Here is a 14,295-nt window from a genome sequence, read left to right as displayed (position 1 = left end):
AAGTGGCAGGGCATGCAGGCCAAGTGTTTGGCCCCAAATCTGGTAGATTTGGGGCAGGTGGTGGGCTGTCCTCTTTGGGACTGCAGCCCACCAAAAATCTGGGACAAGTGTCCACCTTCCACTCTAGGCCTAGGGGGGGGGCTGAGCTTATAAAAGAAGGCCTCTCCCCTTCATTCCACACATGAAAATTTTGTCACTTTTCTTCTCCCTCCTTTTGGATGATGCAGCAGAACCTCTCCAGCTCCTTGGGTGCAGCCAGCTTCTCCCCAGGCCATTCTCTCACCTCAGCAGCACTTTCTCTCTCTACAACAGTACATTCTCTCTCTACAGTTCCAGCCCCTCCTCTCCAGAAATCTGCCCCCTCTCAGCTCTTTTGGAACAGCAGCAGCATCCTCTCTCCTTCACCTAGCCTGGAGCAGCCACAGCCCCTTTCTCTCTCCTGCTGCAGTCTTTCTCTTTCTACTGCAGAATTTCTCTCTCTACTGTTCCAGCCCATTTCCCTTGCAGAAATCTGCCTTTCTGTGCACCTTTGGAACAGCAGCAGCTCCTCTCTTACATCTCCTCCCTTGGGATCAGCATTGGCACTCTCTCTCTACAGCTATCACTCCATAAAAGCTTTCTCTCTCTAGCCTACAGGCTGTTTTTCTAAGCTGTTGTCATTCCAGCCCCATTTCCACACTCCCCTCACCCAAGGTAGCTTCAGAGGCATCAAGGACTTCATCTACAAAAGGGTCAAGTCACGAAGGGAGCCTGTATTGTCAAGTTTATCTCATTTACAGCACTATTTCATGTTGTTTCTACTATCTTTCTAGAAACTAGTGCTTGTCTCTAATGTTGGATATAAGGGTGATTGTTGCAGGCTTCTTCCTTGTGGATTGGGCAAGCCAAGAGTTGAAACCTGAGCTTGGAGTCCTTTTTTTTGTTGTTGTCTACCTTATACATATGCTCTTGAGTCTTGTATCTAGGTCCTAGGTTTTCATTGAGTTCATCAGTTTGGAAGGTGCATTGCACCTTGGTCTTGTATCTCCATTTTCAAGAATAAAGTGAGCCTGGATAAGGGGGGGGGGCCGTCTTGGCCCCTCAATCATATTGCATTTTCCAATGATGTCACTTTGTGTTTAAGCTGTATAAGTCTTAATTCCAGCTTAATTGCAAACTCTTATGTTCAAGTATATGTGTTTAGCAACTCGCAATCATCTCATTCAAATGCCTCTGCAAAATCCGTTGTCTGAATTGATAGAAAGCACCGAGTAGTTTACACTTCAGGAGTACTCTTCGCAGCATTCCCCCGTCCACGCGTGAAGAGATTGACAGGCAGCCTATCATGTGGAATGATAGTATTTTGGATGAGCATGGTAGACCACTTGGAGCTTCTCTTTACATGCAGTGGCCCAGATGGGAAAGGGGCCCTGCATCTACTGTGGGAGCATGGAAAGCCTTCAGGAGGCTTCCTGCAGACCGTCAGGCCCAGGTGGTTCTTAATCTCAGAGGGAGTGTAGTAAGAATTCAACAGATTGATGCAGCCTTGCCCTTGGATTGGGTGGACACAGATGACATGCCTATTACTTGTTCCACCTGGATGGGGGCATTTTCCAAATCGGGCATTTCTTTGCAGGTGATTGCTTTACGGAACACACATGAGGATGCCTTAGTCTTTGATGTTTCTTCGGGGGGCAGGCTGTCCCAGTCCACAGATGATATATTGTTGGAGGTACCATTTTAGCCAATCAGGGTATAGTGGGCTTCATGGAGCATGGCTCTCTTTCACAGTGGTACTTGGATCCTGGCCCGCTACTTATTACCCTGGGCTCATGGAGGCTATGGCTCTAGTTTTTGCAGTGGGACCCTGGGAAATGGGAGTGGATAGATGAAGGGCACCGAGAGAAAGGCATCCCCTTCTTTTGTTACACGGTCAGTAATGCCAGGAAATTCCAGCTCAGCTGTAGGGGTTGGAGGCCCACCAGAGCTCCTCATTGGGAGGATTTTCAGATTACTACAGACTTGCAGAAATTTTTTTGGCAGAGGCTCCTGAAATCCCACCGGAATAGAAAAATCACTCTCTTCTTTTGGCTTTCTATTCATCGTGGGATAGCAGTGAATCATTGGAGATCCAGGTTTGGGACCGACCCTACTTGCCCTCGTTGCCTTTCTGCTTTGGAGACAATACAACACTGCCTTTGGGATTGCAGACAGGTGGAAATCATATGGAAGGGGATTGCAAGACTTTTCAGCACTTTTGTTCGCCTCCCCTTCTATATGACCTGGGGATTAGTGGCTTGGCTTACTCTTTCAGGGCCCCAGGTTTTCTTCGAGAGACATGACTCGTCTTGGGCTCTATACATCCGACGACACCTTGTGGAGTTGTGCTCTTTAGAGGATGTTCTGGCCACTCTCTTCAGGGCTGCTCATTCCTCGGTTGACTCTCCATGGGAGGTTTTAGCTAGCATTACAGCATGGCACATTTGGAGAGCTAGATGCACTGAGGCTATGGAGGGTTCTCAGGTTCACCCTTCTCAGATCTTGGCTAATACTTGGACAGATACGGTACTCACTCTGATGGCCATATGGGCGACCATGAAGGGATCCTCTCGAGCAGCCTCCTTCAGGAGAGTTACTTTTCTCAGGGATTGGAGAGACTCTCCCTTCCTTGTTGAGACTTCTACAGGGTTGAGTTGGCATTTTCAGCCTCAGCCTTGGTTTCTTTCTACCTCATTTTTCTGAGGTGTTTTTATTACATGCTTAGCATGATGTATTTTTGCTCAGAGCTTGCTCTAGCGAGTTTCTTTCTTACTTAATAGAAGTCTCTTTTTTGCAAAAAAAATAAATTAATAGAGATGTTCTTCCTTGTCTATTCTTCTTGCAATAGCAATCCCACTAGTTCTTGGAAAGTGAGTGGAGCTTTACTATCCTTCATGGACAGGTTTAGAGAAGTATCTGGCAAAGAGTTCAGAGTAGTGGACACACTAGTTGGTTGTATCACCTCGTCATATTCAGCAACTGTTCTCTAAGATCCTGGATCTTAGTCAAATGATCTGACATTGAAACACTCTTCTCCATCCTAACTCTTTTCAAGTATGAAACCATGGCCTTACTCCTTGGATAATACATATTCTCCAAGCTTGCTTGGAAGTCCTAGAGGAATGGATATGAGGTATAATGAACATCTTAACAGACAAGGCAATAAGAGATATAGCGTGGGCATCTTTGGCATCCCATCTCCTCTGATCTTGAATAGGAGCAGCAAGTACAGCTAGCCTTACCTGAGCTTGCTACCTATCACATGCACCTCCTTGCTGAGGTGTAGTAGGAGCAATAACTGTGTCTGCTATGCGGGCCTCGCCACCAATGACAGTGCCCCATAGACTCGTAGCAACTAACAGTTTCTTCACCATAAACGTCAATAGGGAATAAATGGTGCCATCCAATTTATCCTCCTGGGCCAAAACCCCTGACTGATCTTCCAGTTCTAATTCTGATTGAGACTTTGAGCCATCTCAGATGTATACACAAGCTGCCTAGCAATTCACATGCTGCGAATGGTATTGCACCAACAAAATCACAGTGTCTCACTAGCCAATGCTTGGCTAGACAATGCACAAACGTCACTGAAATTCTAACTGTATCTGAAAGGAAATTCCCTGGGCATTGTGGCACAAAAAGCCCTAAAGTTTGAGAGTAGAAAATACTCCAAATGCGACGAGAAAGAACTGAGTTCTTATCAGAGATTTATCACTGATGTGTGTGTGGCATGAACATTTCAAAATTTTCTCATTGCGCAAATGTTACTGAACTGATCCAAACGTGTGGCAAAAGGACCCCCCTCTGTAAAAAGCTTCGCAACCCGAGCAGAAACAGAGTAAATTCAATTTCTGTTAGGGCAGAAACAATGAATTTCTGGACTGTTTGAGCTAGAAATAATAAGTGAATGCAAAGACTGAACTAGCTGAGCCAGTAGAGAGCTGAAACAGGTCTAAAAGAGCAAAGCGAGAACTTCAAAATGCTGCAGCAGGTTCAGAACTGAATGAAAATCTACGATTGTTGGTCAAATTGTCAGAAAACAGCAGTAGTAGCTTCTTAAAAGTCCTTCAAAAGGAGGTCGACCAGCAGAAAAGACACCTGTAAATCAGGTGACATTACCCTAAACAAAAGCGGCCTGTCTGGAGGAGCTTCCTGCGGCAGGCAACCAAAGGACAGAACAAGAGGCAGCCTGTTAAAACAGGTCAAAATTACTACAAACATCTCTGAAAATGGGTCAGCCAGGTTTGGAACAGCTCGCAAATGCTGCAGAAGGTGGTGGCTGAGGAGAACAGTGCCGTATAGCAGCTCTTGTTCAGTGTAGGAGGTGGTGGCTGAGCAGGACAGAGACCAGCAGGTTTCTCGCCTTGCATGCTTCCTCACGTTTCCATGATCTTGACATGTTTCCTTTGTGTTGGTGCCTAGATCCTACCATTATGGCTGTATCTTCTCATTCTTCTTCCTTCACGCCAACTTTTGAAGCCTTTATTCAGAAATTTTCTGCATTCACTGCAATGGTGCTGCTATTCTTGTTGAGGAAACTTTGGGATGAAAACAACAAGGTGTACATTTGGTGGAATACATAATAAATATGGCAAAAATGCCCAAGTTTGAATTCCAACTAAAGATAGCAATGAAAGTTGTGCATGGTTTTTGTTACGTCTAGAGAGACTCTTGGTCAATCATTGCCCAAAGACTTGCAAGGGTGGCCTTTTCAAGGCTATGCAACCATCCCGTGGCTGTACCTCATTGCAAGCCTCATGGCCGGTGGGTCATCAGAAAATTATACTGTCATTTACTCAACTCGTGCGCGATAAGAAAAGTGATGATCTGGATTGGCCAAATGACATCACAGAAGAGTTGTCTATGGACTAAAGTCTGACATTTCAATCATTTAGACTCTTCTTTGCTTACCGAGCTCCCAATTGTTGTATGATGATTCGAAGTGGACTAAAAATAATCCAACTGACCTCACATCAGAGTTGACTCTGTGCTCTTCAATGTTGACATAATGATTGACATGTCATAGCTACCCTGCAGTACAACTCTTAAGTGTTCAAGTATAACGTTTATGTTTTTCAAGAGAAATCGATGCATATTTTTGACGGAAATCATTAATTACATGTACCTGAGTGAAGGGATGGATGGGAAAGAAACGATTAAAACATGATTTAAGGTAAATTCTCAAAATAAAGGGAAAATGTGCAGGTATTCGGAGACCAACATGGAAATGTAGTGCATCTCTTTGAAAGAGACTGCAGTGTGCAGAGACGACATCAAAAGATTATTGAGGAAGCTCCTGCTGTAATGCACTTTACTGTTTTTCTAACTATTAGCATGTTGCTAGACATGCAGCACATTCAAAGCTGTTGCTTAGGATGCAGATGTTATTTATTACTGTTGACTTTGATTTTGAGTGGTGAATTTTGGTGCAGCCAAATGTAACTGACGAGTTTCGTCAACAAATAGGGCAGGCGGCAGTCAATGCAGCTAAGGTTTTGACAAATTCGTGCTACCCTTTTCTGCATTTATTTGTTGTTGCATGGTGCAACTTTTTATCTCACTGGTTTTTTAATAAAAAATCTTTGGTTGATTGCTTTAAATATGTAATTACTCTTGCCTTGAAAGGATTTCTGTGTTGTAAATATAGGTTGAAAATTGTGTGCGTGTGTGCACACACTTTTTTGTGTGAAATGCATGTGTGTATACACACATGTGCACACATACATACATACATACATACATAAATACATTCATGCATGCATGCACATATAAATATAAATGTAAATGCAAATGTAATTGTAAATGTAAATGTAAATAGATAAATAAAGAAAGAAAGATAGATAGATAGAGAGAGAGAGAGAGAAGAAGAAGAAGAAGAAGAATATATTATCGTCCTCTGAAGACCAAAACCGGCCTATGGGACCTGAGCAATACAATATCACAAGTACATGAAAGCTCCTCCCGAAGATGGGAGGGTGGAAAGAGAAACCACCTTCTAGGATTCAGGTGGATTCCTATGCTTGAAGAGCTTATACACAAATGTACCTAAAGCTGAAGGTGACCCTTTATGCAGCAAATCAGCCAGTTTGTTATGTCCCTCAAGGAGGTGATTGAACTCTTCCCTAATGTGTGCATAGTGAGGGCATATCATTACCATGTGTTCTTCTGTTTCAACCATACCTTGATCACATAGTTGGCATATTCTACTCTCCCTTGGCATCTTTTTCCATCCCCCTATTTCTATTTGCAGCTGGTGTGATCGGGTGCGAAGTGAGGCTAAAGCCCTCCGTTTATGCACTGCTATAGGTGTACATATGTACTTCTGCGTTGTTGTCTCCCTTCCTGTATAAATTGACCAATATTCGGGGTTGATATATGTGCGATAGTACTCAAATTTATCTTTGTTTTCTGCTGTTTGCCATTTCCTGTGTAGTGCATTCAGCAGGTCATAATGAAAAGCCTCTTCATCAATCTCCTCTGAAGAGTAGTTTAAATACTCTTCTACTTCCCACTTCTTGAACCATTTTTTTAGGTCCTGTGCCCATCCGGATGTCAAAATCTTGCCCTTGTTTGTCTTTTGAAGCTTCTGACTTTCATTCCATGCTCTCTTTGGTAGCCTTTTATTATCCATGCACTTGACCTTTGTGATGTATCTGAGTACTCTCTTCAGAGCATGTAGCTCTATGGGTATACATCCTGTCTCTAGGAGTAACAAAGAGTATGGTGTAGTAGCCTTGATGCCCAGGTGCCTCCTAATGAAAGACTTTTGCATTTTCTCTATCTCATTCCACGTTGATGGAGATATACTCCCACCCCATACCTCTACTCCGTAGAGTACTGTCTGTATCACATATGCCCCAAAGATCATATTTCGTACTTGCCACCTTCTCGTATTGCTATTGTTGCACTCATTTTCAAATTGGAAGTATTTTGCCCATCCTGCATCAAGTCTCCGTTGCACACAGCTGTTCCATCTATTATTGGCGGGGATTTCAATACCCAAGTATTTGAATGAGTGCACTGTCTCAATGGGTTGTCCTTTATATAAGATTTGGAGGGGGCTGCTTGGCTGTATAGTCTTGACTATCATGAGTTTAGTTTTGTTGACATTAATAGCCATCCCACTCTCTGCACAAAATATGCTGAAGATATCCATCATTTTTTGCATCTTACTTTCACTATCAGTGAAAACAACCACATCATCTGCGTAAAGAAGCAACCAAATCACGAGACCTGCTAGATGAGGGCTGTATAACTCATCTTTACATGCTTCTTCATTCACCAACTCCTCAAGTCTATCAATGCATAGGCCGAACAAAGTGGGTGAGAGCGGACATCCTTGTTTTACCCCCATATTACTATAGAACTCTTGTGACATCCCATCCTTACATTTTAGTTGACATTTTACTTTCTCATAAAGTCTAAAGACAGCAAACCTTATTTCCTCGGGCACCCCTATGCATTCCATTCTCTCCCATAGCACATCCCTAGGCACTGTATCAAATGCCTTCTTAAAGTCAATGAAACAACAGAAGAGTGGCTTCCCCTTGAGGCGGCTTTCCTCCATCAAAACTCGGAGAGTGACTAGGTGATCCACTGTACAGTGTTTTGGTCTGAAACCAGCTTGTCCCATTGCTCTTTTATTTTCTTTCTCTGCCCAAGCACTCAATTTTGCCTCTACTATTGTGCTATATAGTTTGGCTAGAGTGGAACATACCATAATTGTTCTGTAATTTCTTAATTGATTGCGGTCACCCCCTTTGTAGATTGGTTTGATCCAATTCTCTTGCCATTCTGTTGGGAAACCATGCATCAAAGCCTGATTTAGTGCCATTGCTATGTGCCTTTGCGTGTGCTCATTGGTCCACTTAATGAGTTCAGCCACTAGGTGTAGAGTGTTTGCTGCCTTTCCATTTACCATTTTCTTGAGGCCATCTTGTACATCTTTCAATGAGAAAAGACCCTGAGTATTACTGCTGAGAGGTATGCTCACCATGGGCCGAGCCTTGGGATGTGTGTAGAGCTGTTGAGCATATTCCAGCATCTGTGTTTCTGTAAAATCTCCCATAATGTCATTTGACCTTTGTTTAATTCCTTTCCATGCTCTTCTAGGATGCTTGATAAAATCAATTGCATCAGTCCATTCCTTGTTCACAATATGTGCACGTCTTTTTTTACGTTAAGTGCATGGAGCTGTTTCTCAGCTGCTCTTTTCTCATCCCCCATTGGGATCCCCTTTAGTGCATTCCTAGCTGCCTTGCACTCAGCATCAAACCAAACATTGTATGGTAGCCCTTTCTTGCATTCTTTATTGCTCTTTTTGTACCCCAAAACTGACTTGGCTGTAGTGAGAATAGCATTTTTCAATTCTGTCCACCCAATTTTCTGTTTTCCCAGCAGACACGTCTCTAGAGTTTCAGCGTACTCCACCTTCTTTGCCTCATTTATATGATAGTTGCATTCAACTGTTTTGCGCTCTTCTAAAGTTGCCTTGGCAAGTAATATATTAAGCTCCACATATAGTGGTGTGTGATCTGAATCAGGGGACTTTGAGCCAAGTGAGAAATTGTGAATGAGATGGCAAGCTTCCAAACCAATCAATGCATAGTCGATCACACTAGCCCCTCCACTGGCAGGGAAACAAGTAGGGGTATTTGATTTTGGGAAAAGGGCTGTGCCATTCACCACCAACATGTGCATTCCATTCATCAATTGCTCCAATGCCCTACCATGTGCATTCACTTCCTTATCCTTCGAGCATCTACACCAAATGGGGTCAATGTCTATCTCATGTTCCTTGATGTATTCTTGCTGAGTGGGATAGTGAAACTGTAGATCTCCTATCCGTGCATTGAAATCACCAATGAGCAAAACATTTCCTTTTTTGTTGAACATAGCTATATCCAAGCACAGGTCTCCAAGTGGCTGGGTTGGGTCAACCTCATGTCTTTGGTAGAAGGGAGATTCTCTATGAGGAATGTAGCACCCTGCAATGTAAAGTGGTGAGTGCATTCCTTTTACCATGATCCATATGAAGCGTTTGTGGATGTCATCTTTGGCTATGGAAATCATGTCTTGTATATGCTCCTTGTATATGCATGCTACCCCTCCTTGCCCTCGTAGGCCAACTTGCTTTTGCCAGATGGAGTGCACCACGTATCCATTAATTTTAGGAATTCTGCATATGTCCCTTTCCCAAGTCTCTGCGAGAAAAATAATGTCTGCATCATGCATAACTTCATTCAATCCAGCCCCTTTATGCCAAGGGAAACCTCTACAATTCCAAAACATGATCTTCAACTTCTTTTGGGTTCCATAGGCCGCGTGTTCCTAGAGGGCCTGTTCAGCTCCTTGCTCTTTTTTTTTGATTCGGGCCTCATACATACGTCTCCTTTCTTCTTGCTGCTTGGGGGTGCGGTCTTCTGTCACGTAGAAAGATGTTCCCTTTAAGTAAATCTTGCTGCTGTCCAAAATGATTTCTCTCTTGCGCGGGTCAAGCATGGTGCAAACAATTGCTCGCTGACTCGAATTTTCATCTCTCTTTCTCCCTACTCTGTGTGCCCCAAAGACCACAACCTCTTGCATGGCAAAGTGCTCCACAAAAAAGTCCCCTACATCCTTTGCAAGTGAGAGGGGTGTTTCCTTTTCTTTTTCTACTAGACCTCGTATGACGAGAGAGAGAGAGAGAGAGAGAGAGAGAGAGAGAGAAAGAAAGAAAGAAAGATAGTTTATTAAAGTCTTCAGAAGACCGATGGGTCTATGAGACTGTGAAAATCCTGATACAAAGTCCGCGTGAGACCCTTCAGGATCTATGGGACTGGTGATCACTATTAACAAATAGTGATCCCTTACATCCAGTGAAGAGAAAAGTCTTACAGATTTGTCATGTAGTGACTACTTGTTGGGCCAGCTTGTGAGCTAGACCCAGTACCTTGTTGCGATGTTCTAAAATCTCTTTTAAGTAGCTTCCTAGCTTTTTGGCTGGCTGCTACAGCAGATTCTTCAGGTCTCTGCTTTTGAGAGACAGAGAGAGAGAGATCTATATGTATGCATGTATGTATGTATGCATGGCGCACATGCACACACGCAACATGTGTGTGTCACTGTATGTAATTGTGTATAAAAGTGTGTGTGTGTATATGTATGTAATTAAGGGGGTTATACAAAGAAAGAGGAAGGTGAGCTCTACTGGGAGAGGGTGGCGATATAAAACAAAGAGGGGGAGGTAGGGGGACTGCCAAGCCGTGGGGAGAGCTCATTGGGGATAGAGAAAGGAATAAAAAAGTAGATGCAATGAAACATGTTTTCTATTATTTGAAATGTTTCCTAACTTTTGGGTCAAAGAAACACTAGCCTGCTTTGTAGGATTTTATTTGCTTTCAAGCTTTGAACTTTCTAGTGTTTAAATGTTTCTAGGATGTGAGCAAGCAGCATATACAGTTTTCTTTTCATTTTATGCAAATTTTAATACTGTTAGGTGTTAAGGATGACTGATGGCTGATCTAGATGATTGGAGTTGGAATTAGGATGAGGCCATCATAATGTTGCAAAGTTCAATATTGTTAGGTGTTAGGGATGACTGATGGCTGGTCCAAATGATTGGAGTTGGAATTAGGTTGAGGCCATCATAATGTTTTTTGCCATCTTCTTGATTGTAGCTAGGTGCCATTAATGCATGAAATGATGCATGGAAAACTTTGAAATGGAACATGTTTGAAAACATTTCTGAATGTACATTTCCAAACGTCTAGCAAATATGAGATGGAGAAGGGGAAACGTGGGAGATCTCGAGCAGTCTTGGGCTGGGCAGCCCAGCCGCTAGCCAACCAAGGGTGATGGGGGAGTGGGAACAGGCCATCAGGGGTGGGGCAAGGCATGAGGCATGGAGATCAGGAATGTTTTCTGGGGGGGCGGGATGTGTGGGTGTGTGGATTTGTATGTGTGAGAGCATATTTTTATACTATGGTCTACACCCACTGTTGGGCGCTGATGAAGTCAGTGGGGGTGTCATAGTAGCTAGTTCCTACTATGCGTGATGGAGTTTATGGTTTTCAATCTTATGAGTGACTATCGTGAGATTGAAATTGCACTATGTTGTGTTTTTAGAGGATGAGTTTGGGAATGTTCCTGGATTCATCTGGGTATATAGATGAATACAATATATGGTTTGATTAGACCCTATGCTGGTTATCCATTGCTTTTACAAATTTTGGTAAATTATAATATACCCATGATTTATGAAATCGAGTGTCCTTGTGATCATGAATGATATTTGATTGCAATTTTGTGCGTGTATCTCAACATTGACCAATGATCAATCTTTGTTTTAATAGAAAGAAAGATCCACCATCCAAAAGTGCATATTGGATCATGGATTCCCCTTTTGTTTGAGGCTTTGCCATATTTAAGTTCCGAGCAATACAAGATGAGCAGCAAACAATATTTACCAACCAAAAGGGTATGTCTTGCCTCTTCTAGAATTTGGCCCACCTTTGATAGTGCCAACAACAATGCATATTCTTTCACAAAGCAAATATTTGTGCTTAATCCAACAATTGGAGGCCAGGGTATTGTAACCTTTATAAGGGGTAATTTTAGAGACTGGTGCTTAAACTCTCGAACACATTTACTAACATTTTTTAGATAGAAATTACAATTCCTTGGATATTAGATAATTTTTAAGCTCAAAATTGTAAACAAGAGATCATGAATACTTGTGGGCATTGGCTCGTGCTTTATGGGAGCAGAAATTATGTGATTGAGAGAGAGAGAGAGAGAAGTAGAAGTAGAAGTAGAAGTAGAATTTATTAGCGTCCTCGGGGTGCCAAAAATGACCCATGGGACCCGTCTCAATACAATGTAAAAAGAGTTTCCTCAAGGAGAGGGGTCAGGAGTCTATGAGTTCCTGACGACAGGTAAAAAGACGAGTGACAAAAGATCCCAATGCTGCCGGAGAGGCAGTGAAGAGAACTGATGTCAACTGAGCGGAGTCCCCCAGTATCTGCTGGTAGTCCTTCCTGATACGTGCATATCGGGGGCACTGTAGAGCTACATGTGCCTCCGTCTCAACTGTCTGCATGTCACAAAGGGTACATACTCTAGCATGTCTGGGCTGGTGTATCCAAGCTCCTTGCTCAATGGCAAATGTATGAGATCTGGTATGGAACCTGGCAATGTTTCTGTGATATAGAAGGGGGATAGGTGTGCTAATATAAGACTGAGCATGAGTCTCTATGGACATGTATGTAGACCAACATGTGGGATTTATGTTGTCTTGGTAGTATTCCAGCTTTACCCTCTTTTCACTTGTCAACCAGTGATTCCGCAAAGTGCCTAGTAAAGACAGTTGAAACTCTTGCATGTTGACCTTTTCAGGCGGCATGGTCAAATATGCTTCCACTTTCCATCTGTTGAACCATTTTCTTATGTCAGTTGCCCATCCTGTGCAGATGACCTTACTTTTGTAGTTCTTTTGAAGCTTTGTGCTGGCATTCCATGCTTTATGAGGCAGCCTATCAGGTTGCATTTGCTGCACCTCTATTAGGTATTGCATAACTCTGATCAATGCATGAAATTCAATCGGTCTCCTTCCCATTTCCAACAGAAGTATTGAGTATGGAGTAGTGGGTTTGACACCAAGGTGTCTCCTTAAGAAAGCTTTTTGCATTTTCTCTACGAATCAAGATAGCTGCCAATAGCTACGCAACCAGCCTCAGTCGGCATCGACAATCAGCTAGCTTGACACTCAGCTTTGATCGTCTACAGACTACAGACACACAGGATCGTCTACAGACTACAGACTACAGACTACAGCCTCAGTCGGCATCGACAATCAGCTAGCTTGACACTCAGCTTTGATCGACTACAGACTACAGACTACAGACTACAGACTACAGACCCCTTTCAAGTTGAACAAACACCCAGGCCTGACTACTCCTTTTGGGAAAGTGTATGGCACCAAGAACAGCAAGAAAATAGATATGCTTATGAATATGTTCATCGAGTTACAGACTCAGAATTTCCAACTCCAAAAAACTGTCATGCAACTCCAAAAAAGAGTGGATGCCTTAGAGAACACAGTGGATAATGGATGCCAACAAATGCAAAAGTTTATGCAAGCCAAGCCTGTCGAAAGGGATGCAAAGAATGTACAAGAAAGGAAGAAATGGACTGAAATAGTGTCTAAGAAAGATGCCAGTGCAGCACATGTTGAAGAACCATCAAAAACAGCTCAAACACCGTCACATCCATCAACCACAAACCAAGAAGATGCCCATGAACAGAGAGAAAGAGATAAGAGATCTCAAAACATTGTTATCCGTGGTCTACCAGAGATGGATAAGGAAACCCCTCTGGCTCTAGCCAAGGAGGTGACTGAATTTTTTTCAGAACACTTTGTGATGCCTGAAGTGACTGTATATGCAGCCCATCGTGTAGGGAAAGCACGAGAGGACAAACCCAATAAAAGGGCTATTGTGTGCACTGTAGCAGATCCACGGAAAAGGGAGATTATCCTGGATAGCAGTAAAGTGTATCTTAAAGGCACACCTTTCTATGTCAGTGAAGACCGCACCCCAAAACAGCAGGAAGTGCGAAGAAAGCAATACACGGAAAGACTAATGAGACAAGGAAAGCTGCCCCAAACACAAGATGGGGATCAAAATGTGAAATAGGGGCTCGCAACCCATGGGACACACAAATGCTTACAAGTCATGTTTTGGAATTGTAGGGGCTTCCCTTGGCATAAAGGGATAAGCATAAATGCCTTCATTCACGATGCAGACATCATCCTTTTAGGAGAAACTTGGGAAAGTGAAACATGCAGGATTCCAGAGACACCGGGATATGTGGTGCACTCAATATACCAACGGCAAGTGGGGAAAAGAGGGCAAGGAGGTGTTGCATGCATGATACAAGAACACATGGCAGAAAAAGTCAGCCTTCATAAAGTGGACAAATACAAAAGATACATGTGGCTGAAAATAGAACTTGGCAAATGCCCTGTCTTTCTTGCAGGTTGCTACATACCTCACCATGAGTCACCCTTTTACAGTAGACACGGAGTGGACCCTAGTGCTGCATTTGAAGCACTATGTCTTGATGTGGCTGAACTCAGAGAAAAGGGCCAAGTCATAGTGATGGGAGACCTTAACGCAAGAATTGGTCAACTACAGTTTCAGCCCATTACGCATGATGAAATGGATAAAGAAGCACTCACAGAAGCGGACATCATGTGGCATAGAGGATCCGAGGACGACACCATCAACACACAAGGTA

General features: G+C 43.1%; 1 protein-coding gene across 12 annotated transcripts in view; it reads left to right on the top strand.

Annotated features, from left to right (window-relative positions):
- Positions 1–14,295, top strand: part of MCCA (methylcrotonyl-CoA carboxylase alpha chain) — a 51,801-nt gene that overhangs the window by 17,640 nt on the left and 19,866 nt on the right. For all 12 annotated transcript variants that reach the window (XR_015542533.1, XR_015542541.1, XM_087389021.1 and 9 more), the window contains 2 exons: positions 5,224–5,319; positions 5,451–5,510. Coding sequence is in view for 10 of the 12 variants with exons in the window: in XM_087389021.1 (XP_087245147.1) it covers positions 5,224–5,319; positions 5,451–5,510 (156 nt within the window). In the remaining 2 variants the exon portion in view is untranslated. The remainder of the gene's footprint in view (positions 1–5,223; positions 5,320–5,450; positions 5,511–14,295) is intronic.

This window comes from Dipteris shenzhenensis, chromosome 2 (assembly GCF_047967505.1).
Source record: "Dipteris shenzhenensis isolate YYH24624 ecotype China chromosome 2, Dip_SZ_1.0, whole genome shotgun sequence".
NCBI lineage: Eukaryota > Viridiplantae > Streptophyta > Polypodiopsida > Gleicheniales > Dipteridaceae > Dipteris > Dipteris shenzhenensis.
This window is presented reverse-complemented; position numbering and strand designations above follow the sequence as displayed.